This window comes from Papaver somniferum, chromosome 9, assembly GCF_003573695.1.
Source record: "Papaver somniferum cultivar HN1 chromosome 9, ASM357369v1, whole genome shotgun sequence".
NCBI lineage: Eukaryota > Viridiplantae > Streptophyta > Magnoliopsida > Ranunculales > Papaveraceae > Papaver > Papaver somniferum.
The window spans coordinates 72,807,255-72,826,689 of NC_039366.1; the positions used below are offsets into that span (position 1 = coordinate 72,807,255).

Consider the following 19,435-nt stretch of genomic DNA (forward strand, 5'->3'; position numbering starts at 1 on the left):
TTTATAGACCAAGGTTGTTTGGACAACAAGAAAATTTCAAAACCGAACGATTTTCAAAATATGCAATGAAGTACCTAATTTCGGCTTTCATATTTCCAACTAATATCCAACATGTAATTCTGAAATCTCTCTTTAGAAAATATCTAATATTACTTTAACATTTATAATATAGTTTTTCTAAAGATATGTTTTGATTGCTGGAAAATCAAAAACATATAATTTGAAAATCTTAATTAAAAGATTCACCAATATTTTGGTTAGGATTCACCTTGAGTATCTTTTTGAACAATGAATGATAAGATTATGTACATGTTCAAATTATGTCGACATCTAGAATTTTTCTATCTAGCAAACGCTAATTCTAACACAAAACCCTAAAGTAATATGTGAATATTGAAAATCGGTTTTGTTCTTGGGACTGGTTCTACCATGACTCCCAACATAGTTAGGACCGATTTTACCAAGTCTCCCAATATAGGTAGGGATCTGCTCTACCATGATTCCCAACAAAAGCTAGGTTTAGTTCTACCAAGTATCCCAAGATAGGTAGCGATCGGTTCTACCCTGACTATCAACATAAGTTAAGATCGGTTCTACCTGAATTCCCTCCTTAGGTTCGAAATGGTCATCCAATACATCTTCATAGAAAACCGGACCAAAACACCTATTGATTTCCTTTCGGTTGCGAAACAAGTTCGTATATCTACTTACTTTAACCAATGTAATAAAACATAGCTTCCTTGGATGAAATCACACCTATATCCAATACACAATCAAGTAACAAGTTACACAGATTATGTCGATGTCGCATTTACGAAGTTCAAAAGATAATTGTTATACTTCATAATTCATATACTTCCTTGACACTTTGATCATACTAATACTACCCAGTCTAATACTAGAGTATCATATATAACCTCGCATGTTATGTTTTCAATATTAAACGACTTGAAAGAAACGACAGGAATGAAAGCAAGTTAAGTCAGTATTACTAACCTCGAGTAGAGGGATGATGTCTTCATTGTAGTCGATACATCTTCGTGTTCTTCAGGTCTTCGAAATAATACTTATATGTCTCAACATTCCTAAATTTTCTAGTCTAACCTAAACGAAGTTGTCTCTAGTAATCTTAATCCAACCTTGACATCCCAGCACTTGATGGGTTCAACCGAGCAATGCTCTAACATATAGATCTTATAAATAAAAAGAAATACAATTAAAGAGCTTTAGTCAAACTTGAAAAATAAACCTTTGTTGTCTCAGTATGATGGGCTTACTCTTCTTTATGCGTACTTTGTTGATATTTCTGCCTCACCAGTTTCATCCTTAAATATATTTTTTTTTATCAAATCCTCCAACCGCCTCTGCATGTACAAATTCTTCTTCATCTACTGGTACGTCCACGTGATTCTCTAGTTCATCCTTCAAGCAAGTAACATTCCACTTGATATAATTGCATATACTCCTCTCTATTGTAACGCAAATAGATAACATGACCAAAATTTCGAGTACCACAAATTTTTAGCCTCCGTCATCTCTTTTTCCTCTTACTATTTTCAAAATATCTCTATTATATTCTTGTATTGCCACAGGGAAATCGAAGTACCGAATTCCTTCACTGTATTTTCATCATTTTCAATCCATTTTTTTTCAAAGTCTCATGGAATTCATGACATTTTCATGTTTTGTTGGAGTTTTGGATTTAGTTCTTGAATTCATGTAAAAGTTTTTATGGGTTCTTGCGGACTTTGTGTCCGGTAATATTTTTCAGTTTTTCAAAATAATTCAAAAATCAAAATACAAACAACTATTTCACCCTCCCATTATGTAAATATTCATTCCCTCATGTTCATTTAGAAGTTACATATATATTATTGATAAAGGATAACTTTTTAAAAAAAAAAGTAATAACAATACCATTTGTTTTAACTTATCTTGACTTAATGATAACTCTTATCCTTTTAATTTAAAGGATTAACCCTCAACCGTAGATTTATCCTAGAGGATATGGGCAGTAGTCCAAAAATATTTAGTAATCTGTAGTTCTATATGATTAATATCTAACCTCTTCTTGATTGTCAAAACAACTCTCTTAGCCCTTTTATTATTCACCAAGCTATATTTTTATCTGTCGGATTTTCAATGGTATTTGTTTTCTTTTAATTTAAACCTTCATTTAACCAGAACCTCCTATGATCTTTCAAAATCTAATGAGTAATATGATCAAATTTCTTTTCATACTTCCCTTTAGCATATGGTTGGTTGTCGATAACACTTGCCTAAAAAAATATGCAAATTTAGCATTTTTATTGCAATGGATGTTTTTTTCTTGTTTTCATGAATTAGCTCCAAAACTCTTGCAAAACTACGAAATAAGAGTAACAACACAAATAATGCAAGAAAACCAACATTAAAGCAAGGGAATATTTTAGCAAAACAACCCAATTTGTGCACTTATTAGTTAGACACCTCTATTTTAGTGAGGCCGACATCAATTCTCAAATTGATGCACAGATCACTTTTAACAAGATGTTAGGCATCTCTGATCATCCTATGATGAGATGTATGTATACGGACCAAATTCAGAGGAATGCAAAATCTGATTCAGAGATGAAAAATCCACTGATTGGAGATAATGGTGGTTTGGGAGAGTTCGACTTTGATTAGAATACATAAGACCAAATTGATGCTGTCAAGTGCACATTTTAGGATGAAAATGGAGATTTTGGAGGGTGATTTTGCTTTTCGATTCATCTTAAGCTTTTGGGATTTCATGAAGATATAGCGTTTTGGGAAGCTCTTACACGGAGTTTTTCCCGTTTTAATCCTTCTTAGGCATTCAAGTAGCTACTGCTTTGACTTTACTATGTTTTTCTTTTTTTTTTTCTTTTTTTTTCTTCTTTTTGTTTTAATGAATTTTGCTCTTTTCGCGTCAAAATAAAAAATAATACTAACAGGAGTGTATTGGATCCTAATTTATATGGATAAAAATATACACTAGTTTACCTGAATCTAGTGGATTTATAGTGTTTCTTAAAAAAATATTATAGATTCTTATAGATATATAATTTTGGATGGTAACATCTCTGTTTTAATGAATTTTTCCCTTTTCGCGTCAAAATAAAAAATAATACTAACATGAGTGTATTAGATCCTAATTTATATGGATAAAAATATACACTAGTTTACCTGAATCTAGTGGATTTATAGTGTTTCTTTAAAAAATATTATAGATTCTTATAGATATATAATTTTGGATTATAATGGATTGAATTAGGATTAGTTCATATTTATAGAAATTAAAGTGGATTACTAAATCGTGATACAGTTGAAAAAACCAAGGTCATCGTGTTTTCCTTTCGAAAAAACTCATCCATAAGTTAAGGTAGTGGTGTCCGGAGGTGGTGGCGTTGGTTGTCATTGGTGGTGGTGGTCAGTAGTGGTTATTGTTAGTGGTGGTGGAAAAATATAGCATGTTGTGATAAAAAGAAATTGTCCATAAAAATCCATGAATTTTTTCTCTTGGATTTCGAATTAATGAAACATGGATCTTTAAGCTATCTTTGTCGAAATCCAAAAAAAAAAAAAAAATGTGGGTTTCTTAAGGACAATTTTGCAGTTTGCATATATCTACCACCTATCTCCTATTATTTGAGGGAAACAACTGATATGATACTAAAAATAGACTTCACTTGAAACGTTCTTGTCTTCGTCAGCTGGCTAAGAATTAAAGAAAAACGAGTCATTCAACTCTTGATGTTATCTGTTGGAAATTTTCAAAATGTATGCATTATGTTTCGGTCAAGGAAGTACAACCCGCGAATTCAATTACGGTGTTAGTACTTCATTGAGTCCTGAAGATATAATTTGAGTAACCTGTTGTACTCGCCAATTAATCGAAAAAGATCAAATTATTATCTAAAAAATCGAAAGAACCTTGAAGTCATGAGTACACTATTCTTCCGTTTGCCCACTATCTCTATTAGTGTTTCGGGACAAATTGAAATGCAAAATTCGGTCAATCTAGAATTGCTCTTTTCTTCCTCTAATTTTAGACCCAATTTTCCAACAATCTACCACCTACGCCCGGGTATTGGTTCCAGCTAACAATCCATGTGGGATGGCCGGATGGGGCAGTATTGTGCTTCTCCACTTTAAAAGGACTAAAGGAGGGAGGGTCCGGACTCCGGAGGGACAAGCGAAAGTTCCTTATTACTTGGCTTGCCAATTATAGGCATATTAGAATAATTGAATTCCATATAAATCCTCGGATACCAGACCAGACAAGGGTATTTCCAGGTAAAGTTTTACTTATAAATACCTTTTAGGGTTTTCGTAGCAGATAGCGAATCAGGGTTTTGAAAGCAAAGAAGCCAGAACGAAAGAAAGCTGCAAAAATGGTGGAGAAGACAAACAAAGGAAGAAAGGAAGAAGTCGTTACCAGAGAGTACACGGTTAATCTTCACAAACGCTTGCATGGATGGTAATGTATTTCTTCATTTTTGATTATTTCTTTTTCCTGATTTGTTGATGTAAATTGCTACTAACACAATAAGCTTTACTTAAATGATCTAATTTTTCTGATGTTCCTCGTTACTTAATTAGGGTTTTGTTAAGTTTCTATTTAAAGCCTTCCCATTACAGTTGAAGCAAGTAATTTCTAGTTTAGGTACGTTTGAATTGCATCTTTTAGGCTGCAATCAAGTACAAAATTTTAGATAACTGAACTTATTTTAATCCAACTCAAATTCCATCCAATGTCCTCTATAAAAGTGTAAGTGATGCTTCAAAAAATAAATAAAAGTGTAAGTGCCAACAAACTGCTACCTAGTGATCCACTATTGGTGTGACTGAAATTCTGACTAAAGCCTTTTTGGGTTCTATCTAAGTGAAACTACATATTGGTAACTCTTCTGAACAAAAGAAAAGGTGTTTACTTTACATATATGTTTGGTTGGAAGGTGCATTGTCATTCACGGAAGATTATTGTAAATTTGAAGATTAGTGTAAATCGAAGATCAGAATACCTAAAAGAACCCTATGTTGGGAGCTCCTTAGAAGCATATATGTCAATCGTAAATTTAGCCCGACATCTACAATAAAAAACAAGCTAAGCACTTAACTAAGCCACCAAGTAAAAATACTCAAAGCACTAGGGTTCTAGGCTGTTGAGTTAGAAGACTCAGAACTTTGATTTGCACAGGATTTATCATATATTCATATATTAACTTTATCAAAACACAAAACCTATCCCTTTATCTTAGAATCCTACTATATTTTTGTTAGAACTTTAAGAAAGCTCACTTAAGAGAAATATCTATAAGAATTTTTAGCACAAAAATTGGAAGAAACTTCTGGATTCGTGATTATCTGAATGTGGAATCACGTCTTGGGAAGGTTCCTAGGTGGATTCTGTTGAATCGCAGCTCCTACCAGAGGATTATTAGGCAACCTCACGGTCCTGCCAACTAAGCTTTGAAGTAGCAATTCTTGTTCATTTGGTGTTGTCCTTGTCGTTTTCTGCGCTTCTCCAATTTCACTGCTTATGTAAATTGCTTGAATCAATGACCCATCAAAAACCTTCCAATTGTTGCACATTTTTAATGTTTTTTCTAGAAGATGTTCCCTTTAAGTTCCCCGAAGTTTGTAGTAAATGTCCATTCTCTCCATTATGCTTGTTGTGAATATCTAATATTTGGTGCTTTTGTTGCAAGATTATTTTGGTAACTGACGTGAAACATGATTGTTTATTGAATTCATTGCAGCACATTTAAGAAGATGGCACCCAAGGCCATTAAAGAAATCAGGAAATTTGCTCAGAAGGCAATGGGAACAACTGATGTCAGAGTGGATGTGAAGCTAAACAAACACATTTGGAGCAAAGGGATCCGCAGTGTACCAAGGAGAGTACGTGTTCGTATTGCTCGCAAAAGGAATGACGAAGAAGATGCAAAGGAAGAGCTCTATTCGCTGGTCACTGTTGCAGAAATACCTGTTGAGGGCTTGAAAGGTTTGGGCACCAAGATCATTGATGAAACAGATTGAAAAACTTGGTCAGTCGTACAGGTCTTTGATAGCTTGATTATATAACTTCATCTTCATTAGCTAATGGAGACCAAATTTCGATTTTGAAATCTGTATCGGAGAATTTCCACCAACATAGTAACGAATTAAATTCTTATATGCTGTCTTCTAAAGCTTTATTCCCGTGCATTAAATTAAGAGTTTCCATGATATTGTCCGTGCTTCATCGATTTCAACTAAATAGTGAACATTGCATCGATTGACGATTATGAAACTCTGTGGTGTATGGATTTGGTAATTGTCCTATGCCATTGGATTAACGAAATAGGGTGTCTCAATCAGATTAATATTGTTGAACGACTGTATTATGGAATTTGCAGAAGTTGACCACTCTCATTGATGCATTTTCCTTTGTGGAATTTCTTACGGTTGAACCTTTTATGATCTAGTACACAAACTCAGACTTAATCTGTTCAAGCTAATGGGGGAGATAAATCTTCACTGAATCATATTTATTTCTAATATATTTTCACTCCTCCGAGACCTAGTAGCGAATGTATTGAGTTTTCATTTTAGAATCATTCTTACATAAGCTGATTTTAAGAAAAAGGGAAACCTCTGCCCGTGCGCTGCACGGGGCTATGTTAGTTGTAGTGTAATTGGTGCTGAAAAATGAAGATACGGGTCTCTCACATTGTGTCAAAATGTAGTATTTGCAGATCAGATAGTTGTAGCTGCGAAAATGTATATCACTGAATATTTGATACTTCATAAAATTTTACATTTTTTGTCGTAAGAAACATAATGTTTTTGCTTGTGAGTTGTGACGACTAATCTTTTGCCACAGGCCGATATCTAAGAGAATTAATTGAAATGAACCTGCCAACAGTTACCATCATTGTAATTTATTTGCAAAAATTCTAAAACACCATAATGAGATGCCTCAGTAGGAATGCTCAACTGATTCATCCCTTCAAGAACGTCTGCAGCAGAAATGGCATGATATTAATCTCAAAACATATTGATTTGTCCCTTGGAGCAATGTGTTTCCCCACCATGTCCTTCAAAACCATGTGCCTAAATTGGATGTCTTACTGCAAGCATCCGTAAAATGAGTTCCAACAAAAACATTTATGCCAAGTTCATTTCCTGAACTCTATCTACATCTTGTTATGGTTATATTTATAAGTATGAGATGGACTAAACTAATCCGTAATGTTTCTCTCCATTTATCTCAGTCCCTCACAGTCTCACTCTCTGGGCCTTAAACGTGTTAAAGCAATCAACATGGATCAATTGGTATGTATTTTTCCATTTGTCTCAATCTCTAGGCTTCCTAGACATGTTAAAGCAATCAGCATGGATAAATTGGTATGTAATTTTCCATCGCCATTTAAGAACTTAGGTATGTATACCCGGACGGATACATGAAATCATGAATTATATGTACCCATTTATGCTTTTCAATAATCTCACCTGCTCCCATGTAGCCATAGCTTCAAAAATATCAAACTCGTATGACCACTCTTCAAGTTTACTTACACGGATATGTCTTTTTGTAGGTGCACCCTCTTCAATGTATTCATGGAGGAAATTTATTAATTCTTGTTGCCCTAAGTTCTTTATCTCTGCAATCTGATCCATTAAAAGTAGAAAATGTTTAGTATTTTAGCATACGAATCAAATTGACACGTCACTGGGAAAACCATTTCTTTTATTCGAAATGTAACTTTTGGAACTTGGAAAAATGTGCAGCAAAACACAATAGTTGTGTAACAGTTAAAAGATATGAATTCAAGCTTGGTTTTCGGGCACACCAAGATTACATCATGCAAATGCAGTAGCAGAGCAATAAACACAATTAGTATAGCATTTAGAAATTAGAACAGTGTCACTGTGTCACGTATTGGATATTACGTAAGTATTAGTATGGCACTTTGTTTTTCCGTTTTCTTGACTTCAAAAGTTTGAATTTGACCCGCCTTTGATCATAAGGAAATTGCTGGCGTTATGCTAAGCTATGGAGCAATTGATAAGTAAACTCACTGCTCTTTAAAATTTCCCTCAAACTAAATAAAGAAACAAAATTAAAATAACTTACAAAGGACATATATAATGTAGCAAGAGTCAGATTGGAGTGGATTTGCTAAGCTAATGTAGAAATGAAATGATAATCTGTAAGCCTTTTGTGTTGGTTTCCGTCTGCGGGAATCGAACCCACATCCACACGCTCTACCAATTAAGCTAAGACGTACAGTAAATGATGGAATCCGGAATTGTGTCAATTATTCGTAGGTTATGGGAATTATGTCCATCATTTGAAGTCTAAGGGGATTATATGATTATATCCATTATGGGAGGGTTACACGCTTTAACAATATCCATTATGGGAGATTACACGCTTTACCAAACTTACTAACCACTACGCTCTAAGAAAATATGCTGCTAAAACTATAGTAAGGAAACATAAGTGTATGAACATGTACACATACCTCACTTATCTAGTAGCCGCATCTCCTTGTGAAAATTTAAATGCACGGTCACCTGTACAGAGGAAAAGTCAAACCTTCAGTTTAACATAAAGAGAACAAAGAATCCTTAAAAGGAAAATTAAAATCATTCAAATAAGTCACACAGGCAAATACAACCAAATGAAGACAGAGACCACCCTTCAAGAAGGGTATTTATTAAAGAAACATGGAATCCAAGCCTTTCAACAATCTGCACGTAGAACACGGAGATTACCTAGTGACTCTTTCAACAAAATGTGAAAAACTAATTTTCTTCTAGTCTAAAAATGCAAGAATCTTCTAAATATTCTAAGTGCATCTCTGGTTACGTTGGTTCGTACGCACACAATGTTGTCCATAAAAAACCATAGATCACTCTTCATGCATTTGTTTTCAATCTATAGATCATTGTGTTCTTACACTTGCATAGTGACCAAAAAATATTAGTTACAAAAATCCAAAAGATCTCGAAACAAAAGGAAACAAATGTCCAGCAATAGACCACTCTCAATGAATTGGTCATAACCACATTTCAACATGATCATAGAAAACCTTTCCAATGCACTACGACAAAACAGCGCAAGTTGTTTAACCAATTCACAATGTTCAACATAATAGTGTTTACCTTTCCAAGGCATCTTACCCTTGCTTGATTGAGAGAGTGTGAGGCACATAAAACCACTAAATTATATTATAGCGTAAATCAGATTATATCTTGGTATACTATGCATAACACATACCTTGGAACCATAGACATTCATGAGTCGTTTATACGTCCAAGGAACAAATAAAGCAGCATAAGCTCCCAAGCCTGCTGAAATGTGAAAGCTCTTTGGTGGCGACAACAAATGTTTTTGAAGGTGATTTTGCATTCCTAAGTGGATATCTATGATAATTACCCACTAATTTTATGTAGTTAGAGCTTAAAAAAGAAAAAATATATAGGAAATCTTGTAGCAGGCTAGATATACATACATTGGTCCACTTCTGTTCAATTACGAAAAGTCATTTGCAAACACAACATACCTTAAAAATCGTTCCTTTGCAAGCTAGAGTGCATAACAAATAATTAAGGGTACCAATTTTTTAAGAGTTACAATCTCTGTCAATGATCAAATATATGCTTAGCATGTAGCATATACAAAGTTTCAACCCAAGAAACAGATAATCGGAATATAAACAACATAAGAAGTAGAAAATGGGTCAATCACTTGTTTATATACATAGACAGAGAGGGACGTGTATAAAATAAAATGGGTCAACCACTTCATTAGTTTATCGTCACATTTGATTGGCAGGTTAACTCAAATGATACGCATGCTCATAAGCTATAGGATCTTTCCATGGAGTTTGGCATACGCAGACAACTGAATTTGTCCCTAATTTAATTAGTCGCACTCTACAGCGTGCCATATATTTTGTAATGAGTACTGTACCCTGTCGTGATACCTCCTTGGCTATCGACAATTGCCCTTCATAGATCATTAGCAAGAAAACAGATTATCAAGGAAAATTCTGGTCCCATACCTTTTCCAGTTTTGATAAACTAATGCCCTCGTCAAAGCGCAAGTCCTCAACATTTTTTCCTTAAAACTCAGATGACTTCTATATCTGCTAAAAAGAGTTTGATCTATTTTAGTCTACAATAATAAAGCAATATTTCCTCCAATGCCTTTAATAAACAATGGAGGTTTTCTAATAAAAAAAAAACTATTAAGCAACTAAATCACAAACCTAAAAAATTACATAAAAATCAACAGAAAATCAAAACCCAAATCGCAAAACATAATATTGTTCATATCGATTAAGGTAGCCTTCCGCTTTCTCTTTGAATCAAATAGATTAAGTGGTTAAACGATAAACTTACTGAAATGCAATTGAAAAAAATTTAGGTATGACGTCCTTCGACTCTCGGTGATCTTTTCCCTGGAGAGAATTAGGAATAGGATTATTAGGGTTTTAGGATATGGAATGGAAGAACGAAAGAGATATTAGACGTAAGGTTCTCATCCCACCCAGGCGTGAGTGCTAAAAAGTATTAAAAGTCATTCGAAACCCTGATAAGTATCAGCTAACATACGATAAAACTCAAAGTTTGGATTTATAAGTAAAGTGAGGAAAGATACGCATAAGAATCTACCGGTTAGATTTATAAGCGAAGTGAGAAAAGAAACCCAAGTTTTGACCAATTTTATTCTGAGTTTAGGGTTTCTTCTTCTCAGTTTTGTAGGGTTTTAAGATATTTAGTATTAGGAGGGAAGGAAGGGGGGAGAAGTTATCTTCTGCACGTGTACCGGTGAGTAATCTTCACCACTGGTATTTGGTGTGCGCGAAAAATCGGCAATTATACGGTCCGCGAGTTATAACCCCAAAGGTGTCACTATCCATCCATAAAAAACCCATCAAAACAAAGGTAACACAAAAATCCCATCAAAATAAAAGTAACACAAAAACCACAAAGAATTTTGATGAAACCAATTTTGAAATTTGGGGTTTTTCTATCACCTTTTTAAAAATTTGGGGGTTTTTGTATCAATTTTGTTTAAGATGGAGTTTTAATTGATCCCAACATTTGAATGGGGTTTTTGTACCACAAGTTTGGCCACCTTGGGTTTTTATGACTAGTTCTGGCAATTATATTGGAAATCCTGGATTTCTATTGGTATGGGGCCAGGAGCTCTAGAATTCAAGCTTTTGGCCTAACTTTCAATGTGAGGCCAGTATTTTGGTCTCAAATTATATATATACAATTACACCAAGTTCATGTGCTTTCCAAGAGGGTGCTGAACCAAACATTAAGAATAAGCTCACTGTTTCCTCAAGTACAAAAGAAATAAATCTGGAATTCATGTTGATAATAGAACAGCGTCTCTGATTTTCTTACAATTTCAACTACATCCAACACCAACTTATTTCTTTTTTCAGCAACTTTTTTTACTACCTCATTTCTGTATATGTATCTTCTTTTACTCGCTATTTATCTAGGACATTTGGTATATTATACAATCCAGACCTCACGAAGGAGTTCGTACCTGACACTTGCACCACCAAACTTTGTATTTCCATTGTGTTTTCCAGTTCCATTATCAGCAGTTGTTGGTGCTGGCATCTTATCGATGATCGACGTTAATGGAGAATCAAGTTCATCCAATTCTTCATCACTGGTATATCCTTTCCTTTGAACCACAGAAACATTCCTCTCAAACTTGGATCTTTCGCCAATATTATCCCCTACTTTCTGTTGCACGTCAGTGTGGGAAGGGGGAACATAGACTACTGTAGCAGCACTAACAGGGAAACTGGTTGAGTCTCCGTCTGAGGACTGCATCTCGACGATACTCTAGATAGAAAAGGTAAATCCAACATGTGTCAGTGAAAGTGAATATCGGTGGAAACCGCAGTAAAGAAACTAAAGCAACACATTTAAACTTGTAGTGGCACAACCATAATGTGGAATGACTTGAAATTAAATCAACCTACAAATTTAAGCTTTCTGAATTGAAACACCTAGCTTATTGCTAATTTTCTAATGGTTGTTGTCAAAGGTGCACAACAAGAATGGTCTGTAACCATGATGTTGTAACCAATCCATAGTTCTCTATTAAGAATAGGCAGTCTCAAAGTTGGATAGACCTCTAATTAACTTTGTACCTCCGCATTTAAGGCCTCTAGAACAGCCCCAGGGACGGGATCGGGACAAAATTCATCAGGAGTGAAGTTGCACAGTATTCGCTTAATCAAGGGAAGATCAATTGCAGGGCACACCTGTGAAATACAAAATAAGAAACTGGATCAACTTTGCAGTGTTAGGTTTAAAAACTTAAAAATGAAAAAAAGATGTGTAGAAAAAGACCTCTTTCCTGATGGATCTGTCTATAAGCATGTCTTTTGGTAGCATTAAAAGATCACTTAGTGCATTAAGAAGACGAAAGGATTTGGGTACAACATCTCTTCCATTTCTGTCCTCATCCTCATCGTTACCACTATCTTCTGGTGATTCATCCGTATCCATGCCAAACAGATCAGTAAGCCATCTAGACCAGTTACCAACCTGCAGAATGGTTGACCAACAATCATTTAAGCAACGAAACATGGACCAAAGAGTAGCATTGTATTGTAAAATTAACGAAACAAAGAAGAAAGTGGCGCATACAGAATTTTTCAGTTGTGCACCAGATCCGAAGCTCAAGTTTCCAGCTAGAATTGGTAGAACCTTCGAATCAACTATTGGGTCAGAGACAGGGTTCGTTGGGATTTCATTAGCTGACTCACGTAAAATTGCATTGAACATGGCAACATCTAATCTCGCCACACACTGCTCCATCACCTGTTCACATATTAAAGGCTAGTTAAACTTCAAAGCAGATAATAATTTAATCAAAATTTATTCACTATTTGCGGATGGTTAGGTTGTTGAAACAAATAACAGATTGAAGCCATAAATGGAAGAAGGTGAATGTAGAAATGTGGTACTGATCAGATCACTGAAATCACATACCAATCTAGCCAGTACTGGTAGGCAACCACACTCATGCCCTGCTGCCCTCAGAGGACAAAGTCTTTGAAAGGCGTCTTTGAAAGCACTTGTCCACAAGTTGATTGAAAAGTTTCCTTGTTGCTGATCACCCAAAGCTGGTCCCGACAGCTTTCCTTGACTTCTATTAGAATACAGATCCTCAACTGGGGGTTGCATGTGAGGTGTTAAGGTCTGGAAAGCCAAAACATAGTTTAAAAAGAGATTAAACTCGTAAATCAGATACAATTAACTGAACACATTAGATTGGTGATTAACTGATTCAGCATACTGCAATTTCTCGTAATTATGAAGTTAGTATCAGTGTTTCCGTTTTTACCTGCCACCACACTGACTCTACAATTCGTGAGAAGATCCAGGATTCAACTTTTTCTAGTGCAGTTATGTATGAACGGGTCTCTTGCCAGACTTCAAGAATCTGTGTTAAACCACTGTTCTTGCCTTGTTTGTCCCAACCACTACCCTTGCATTGATTTGATGTAGACTTACCCTCGCTTCTCTTCGCCCCATCATTTAACTCCGTCACCCTCGAAATTGGACTCAAATTAAGTGAATTACCAAAAGCTTGAGAGAGAATTTCCCTCAGGACCACGGTGTTTGATAACCAGAATGTTAGTCTATAATAACATCAGGAAAAGAATATCAGTCTCCTTGGGAAGAATAAGGGAAGAAGCATTACAAGGGAATCAAATAATCATGATTTCTTTTATACCTTGGAACATCATTTCCACAGGACTTTGCTATCAGTATCAGTCCTGATACAGTGTTCTTAGCAATTGTGCCTCTTTTGTTTTGAGCCGGATGCTTGCAAGAATGTAGATACAGTCTAGAAAGACGTCGAGCAGGAGTGTGCACTTTATGAGATGAGCTTCCATGTTCTGGTATAACAGAGTAGAGCGAGATTTCAAGAGCAGCAACTTCCCTGAGCTCCTCCTCAAGTTTCCTGATTCTTGCTTCCATTTCCTCAATCCTTTGATCATTTGATGCTTCGCCTTCATCCAAACAGTTCTCCTCTACATCAGATGCTTCATTATCACTACCAATACTTGGAATTTCATTTGGTGCCTCATTCAAGTTATCTATTTCTTTAACCTCTTCAATGGGTTTATTATCATCATCAATTCCTTCGGATGATTCTGACGAAGGTTTCGGATGAACTTTCATAATCTTGGACTTCCCATCTGGAATTGTTTTAGTGGAATTTCTAGGAACTCCTCTATTAGATTTTGCTGGTTTCTTTGGCGTGTTACTCAATGACTTGCTCTGGGTCTTGTTTGCTTCTTGCCGGTCCTTTCTAGTTTTTGATAAGCGTGGAACAGGTTCCTTTTTAGCAACCTTTTTGGGTACTTTTGAAATTCTTTCTACTTTGTCATCCTCGGTTGTTTGTGCATCCCCTTGGGATGATATGGAATCTTTTACTGTATCACAATCTGATACGTCTTCTTTTAAATGCTTTGATTCAATCTCGGATTCACTTGATGGATCTTCAACCTGGCCCCTTATCTCCTTGGCAACCATTTCTTGGGCTTGTGGACTTGTTTCTCGCTCAAACCTGCACACGTCATCCAAAAAATCTATAAGCATTCAATTGTAAACTTATAAGATTCTGTTCCGCGTTAAAATCACTTACTATAGAGCTGGACACTGGCCTAGTTCCCAAGGTTTAATGCAACATTCGACAATTTATAACCTCTTTGCTTTAGTTTCAGTTCTTTCGTTTCTACTGGAGCTTTTAACTCAATTAATACAGTACAAGTTATTCTTTTTGTTCATCTGTCTCACATTCCTTCCCTTCACCTTTTTCAACTACAGTGGGAAAAAAGAGAGCACACAACAAGTTACAATGCATCAACCAAAACCACTAAAATATCTTAAATTAGACATGGTAAGTTCAAATATCAAACATTAATGAACTTCAAATGAAAGAACAATATATATGATAAACAAGGGACGGGTTTTAATGTGTTTACGCTCAGTAGAAACTTGAGATTTAATCTAACCATTCATCTAATGAAGTTCCGACTGTGTTCCGGCGCCAAACCGTATAGTGGTACTACTAAAGATAAAAGACTGACAAAATAACACAGAAGAGTTAGAATCCTCCATCCTTCAGTGTTTGGGTAGATCTATCAGATGGAACATTGTTTGACCGTTGAATGCATGATTCATGAAATTGATATTAAATATATATTAAAAAAAATCCCACCTCACTGACAGTCAGTGGACTTGATGCAACATCACTGTTTCTTTATAAAAGACTTGATCCAAATCACCGAACTTCATACTTATTGTTTCCAAGTTTTTCTCTTTTTGAATTAAACAAGTAAAATATTGAGATCACAGAGAAGTAAAAAGAAACAAACTTAAAGTATTTCAGACAAATGCAATTATGGAGTAATCACTATTGAATTGGGGATTTTTTCACTTCTTCTCCACTGAGGTCTGAGGACACAGATAAGCTTTTGAGAAAAAATGGACAAATCTCTACTTTTCTAAAGTTAACCTGGGAAATCGCATCAAGTTTAAAGTTCACACAAAATCCAGCTTGAATTACTTTTCTGAAATTGAGACAATCAGAGGACAAGGTTGCAGATTATTGATCAACATTTTACGCTAATCTAGTTTCTCTATGCTAATCTAGTTTCTCAAATAGTAGTAAAATAGAAACTGGATCTGCTAAACTTTCACTTAGAAGATATCACCTTAAAAAAGGTAAAGTTTTAATTAATCTCATCAGAATTTCATACTTAAATCCACTGTAGGAATAACAATCAATGAACACTACCACTTCATACTAGAATTTGAGCAAGCGAACACAAAAATTCTCCTGAAATGGATTAATGCAGCAGCATCGAACCAAAATATATATAAAACTTTCTTAATCCGGATCCAATCAGAAGATATAAAAGAGAGATTAGAAACAGATTACTGTAAACTACAAAATGAAACAGAGAAAAAGCAAAATTCAACAGAAACGACATAATCGATTTGTTAGAAAGTGACAGATCACAAGAATTCAATCCAACAAACATTTTTCTTCTGTTTTGTTCTTCTTCTTTCAAGTGAGAAAGTAAAACAAAAAAAATGAAGAAGACAAAATGTTATAAACTTACTGAAAAAATCCTTTCCGAGTCTGTTGTTTTGATCTTCTTCGGAAAAATTTAAAATGCTTGATGATCCACCGCCATTATTCTTCTTCTTCTTTCTCTGGAAACGAGTGAGAATGAGAGGAGAATCTGTAATTAAAAGAGAGTATTATTAAAGGGATTTAATGGAAGATTTTTAAAGTCCAATAACTATTCTTATTTGTCTCTGTCGTCATGAATTCATTCTTGTCTGTTTTGTTTCTCAGTAGAGAGTTGTTGGTTTCTGTCCTGTGCCTAGTTAGTAAGTTCGTACTGATTCGCGAATCATGCGAGAATTTTTCCGTATCAAGAATTTTACCGTTTTATTCGTGTACGTTTGCAACTCCGAACCCAAATCGCGTATTATGTGGCATTCCCGAATTATTTGCGAACCGTTCACGAATTTTATGTATTCCGAATGATACGTCCGCTTAATTCGCCATAAATTCTTTAGCTTTTACTTTTCAAAGACTCCACTTTTTGGGCTTTACTGCCTTCCGAGCATACACGACCGAATATTAGACGTGTTGTAATTTTTATGAAACAAAAACGACTGAAGAGATTTGAAGGTGAAGGTGAGAGAGATCTCAAACTCACTAACCAAGCATCTAAACCACCATATGACGTCCTCTTGGATAACTAATGTTGTATATATTATTGATATCATCATATTAAGTTTATTTTTTCTTTAAATAACTCACACATATGCATAAAAATTGGTCTATGACCTTATAAATACAAATTATTTGTTATATATAGATACCGAATTTTCAGAGCCGAACTCACATGTATAAATCGAATTATACACGTACGTATGCCGTTCCGAATTACTGACGAATCACGTCCCGTTAACCGAGTTTTGGACCGAATCTGGATTTTACAAAACCGTATAATACTCGTACGTTTGCCGTTCCGTACGTTTGACGAATCCCGAATTGCTAACTAGACTCCTGTGTGATACTGAAGAGTCTGAATTCAGATAATATTAATTTTCTTTTTCAGACGGAAATCTTGGGATCCAATTTCAGCTGTTTGTACGGTCCGGGGGATAAAGTTGTCGGTGGAAGAATTATCACCCATCGTACCGGTTACGTTACCCCAATTGGCCTAAAGATTATTATTTATTACAGCACGTTATTTGGTTATTACATCAGATGAATGATATACGGTATGGGGACCCTTTTCTGCTAACCGGGAGAAACTAATGAGTTGGCATACGGAGCACCAACATCCACAACAAAATAAATAAAAGAAGGTTCTTATTGGGGCGTCACACTCCTTAGAAGGACGTCACTTGGATATCTGGTGACCAAAAATTTGGTTAAAGGATATTTTTTATTCAATAACAATTTGTCCAAAATGACCCTTTAATTAAAACTAATAAAAACAGATGAGGAAGAAGCAAACTGATCCTAGTGATGGTAATCAACATCTCAATCAACCTCAACTTCATCCTCAACTCATTCCGCCGATTCAATCAATTGAAGAATGAATTTTTCAAACTCCTCAACAACAACCCATGGTGTATGTAAGGTAATAATCGAACAAACCCATCTTTTTGTACTCGTTTTTGTGCTTAAATCGAATGAAATCAAAGCAAAATTAGGATTTTATTTACTTTTTGCTAGTGTTACCCCTGGGTACGGTACTAGATTTTTCAATCGTAATTTAGTTTTTGAAGAACTTACGCCTAGGTTTAGTTCAATTCAAGCGTAAACTTTGATTTGCATATCGTTCACGTCTAGGTTTAGTTGATTTCCAGGCGTAATTCCAATTTACGCCTAGGTTTAGTTGATATCCAGGCGTAATTCCAATTTTACGCCTAGGTTTAGTTGATTTACAGGCGTAATTCCAATTTTACGCCTAGGTTTAGTTGATTTTCAAGCGTAATTCCAATTTTACGCCTAGGTTTGCTATATGTCCAACCTAGGCGTAATGAATTTAACTAAATTAAAATTAGCCAAACAAGGGTTGTTTGGTCATCACAAAATTATATAAGATAAGGGGTTTTTGATATTACTTATGGGTGACCCGTTTTTTTCTTATTAGGTGACGCCCCTCTAAAGGAGTGTGACGCCCCAATAACAGCCTTCAAATAAAATCCAAGATCATATGCAATATGGATATATGGATATTTATCCCATGTGGAGACCTAAAAAATGGGTATTTAATCACCTGGCTTGATTGGGGTATACCCAAATCTAAATGGACATAGTGCTCTTGTTAAGGGGTGGTCAAAATTGGTGATTTTACTTTAATACCCTTGAACTAATTAACTGAAAAATTAAAAAACTCTTAATCTTCCCTAATCTCTCTTCTCTAATCTCTCTGCTCTTCCCCTTCATCTTCTTCCATTTCTTCCATCAATCGAAAATCTTCAACATTTCCAACATTGGCTGGCGAAAAGAAGACTCTAAGTGATGTCTAAACTTAAACCCATCATTGTGTTGTGTGATTTGGTTGTTATATAATTGTTATATTATGTTAGAAATCAAAAATTATGATTTTTGTGTCTTCGGACGGCAAGGTCGTGACATGCATATCTTGCCGACTTTTCATAATAGCCATGGCGACTGTAAATTTTTTTCAACAGCCGGCAGGGTATTTTTTGAAGACCTTGCCGGCCAATACAGCCGGCAAGGTCGTGACATGCATATCTTGCCGACTTTTCATAATAGCCATGGCGACTGTAAATTTCTTCAACAGCCGGCAAGGTATTTTTTGAAGACCTTGCCGACTAATAAACAGTCGGCAGGGTATTTTTTGAAAACCTTGCCGACTAATACATTTTTCTCAACAGCCGGCAAGGTATTTTTTGAAGACCTTGCCGACTAATAAACAGTCGGCAGGGTATTTTTTGAAAACCTTGCCGACTAATACATTTTTCTCAACAGCCGGCGGGGTATTTTCAACAGCCGACATGGTATTTTCAACAGCCGGCAGGGTATTTTTTGAAGACCTTGCCGACTTTTTTTCTGTCGTCTCATTTATGTCAAAAAAAAAGTCGGCAAGGTCTTCATCGCCGACCTTGCCGACTTTTCATACTTTCAGAACTGAAAGTGTTGATTTCTGATCTAATTTTGAGTATGATTTCATACAACATCTTTGCAATCCCCTCTTTAGAAGTGTTAAGGTAGTGTGCTTTCATTTCCGTTCCAAAAGATTTTCTCAAAACAAATTTTTTCATCAAAAACCTTCCCAAATAAGTTCAATCAAAAACAAAATTTCATAACTCAATTTCA

General features: G+C 35.3%; 2 protein-coding genes and 1 long non-coding RNA gene across 8 annotated transcripts; 1 reads left to right on the plus strand and 2 right to left on the minus strand.

Annotated features, from left to right (window-relative positions):
• Window positions 1-4,324: 4,324 nt before the first annotated feature.
• Window positions 4,325-6,250, plus strand: LOC113308685 (60S ribosomal protein L31). Its single transcript, XM_026557152.1, has 2 exons — window positions 4,325-4,483; window positions 5,766-6,250. The coding sequence occupies exons 1-2, from the start codon at window positions 4,398-4,400 to the stop codon at window positions 6,043-6,045; spliced, it is 366 nt and encodes a 121-aa protein (XP_026412937.1). The 5' UTR covers window positions 4,325-4,397; the 3' UTR covers window positions 6,046-6,250.
• A 473-nt stretch (window positions 6,251-6,723) lies between these two features.
• On the minus strand, window positions 6,724-10,755 carry LOC113311128. Of its 4 annotated transcripts, none has more exons than XR_003341568.1 (5): window positions 10,675-10,755; window positions 10,402-10,460; window positions 9,275-10,145; window positions 8,517-8,568; window positions 6,724-7,659 (listed from the first exon to the last, which is right to left on the minus strand). It is a non-coding gene; the product is annotated as an uncharacterized LOC113311128 (long non-coding RNA). The 4 variants fall into 4 exon arrangements; XR_003341566.1 differs by having other exon boundaries at window positions 10,550-10,750; XR_003341565.1 differs by having other exon boundaries at window positions 10,402-10,750.
• A 547-nt stretch (window positions 10,756-11,302) lies between these two features.
• On the minus strand, window positions 11,303-16,429 carry LOC113311127. Of its 3 annotated transcripts, XM_026559976.1 has the most exons (10): window positions 16,182-16,402; window positions 15,069-15,138; window positions 14,699-14,874; window positions 13,781-14,620; window positions 13,388-13,685; window positions 13,033-13,242; window positions 12,688-12,861; window positions 12,388-12,585; window positions 12,186-12,299; window positions 11,303-11,874 (listed from the first exon to the last, which is right to left on the minus strand). In XM_026559976.1, exons 4-10 carry the CDS (start codon window positions 14,584-14,586, stop codon window positions 11,533-11,535), a joined length of 2,142 nt encoding a protein of 713 aa, XP_026415761.1. In that variant the 5' UTR covers window positions 14,587-14,620; window positions 14,699-14,874; window positions 15,069-15,138; window positions 16,182-16,402; the 3' UTR covers window positions 11,303-11,532. The 3 variants fall into 3 exon arrangements, with proteins under 3 accessions (XP_026415761.1, XP_026415760.1, XP_026415762.1); XM_026559975.1 differs by lacking the exon at window positions 15,069-15,138 and having other exon boundaries at window positions 16,182-16,429; XM_026559977.1 differs by lacking the exons at window positions 14,699-14,874; window positions 15,069-15,138.
• Between the last annotated feature and the right edge of the window lie 3,006 nt (window positions 16,430-19,435).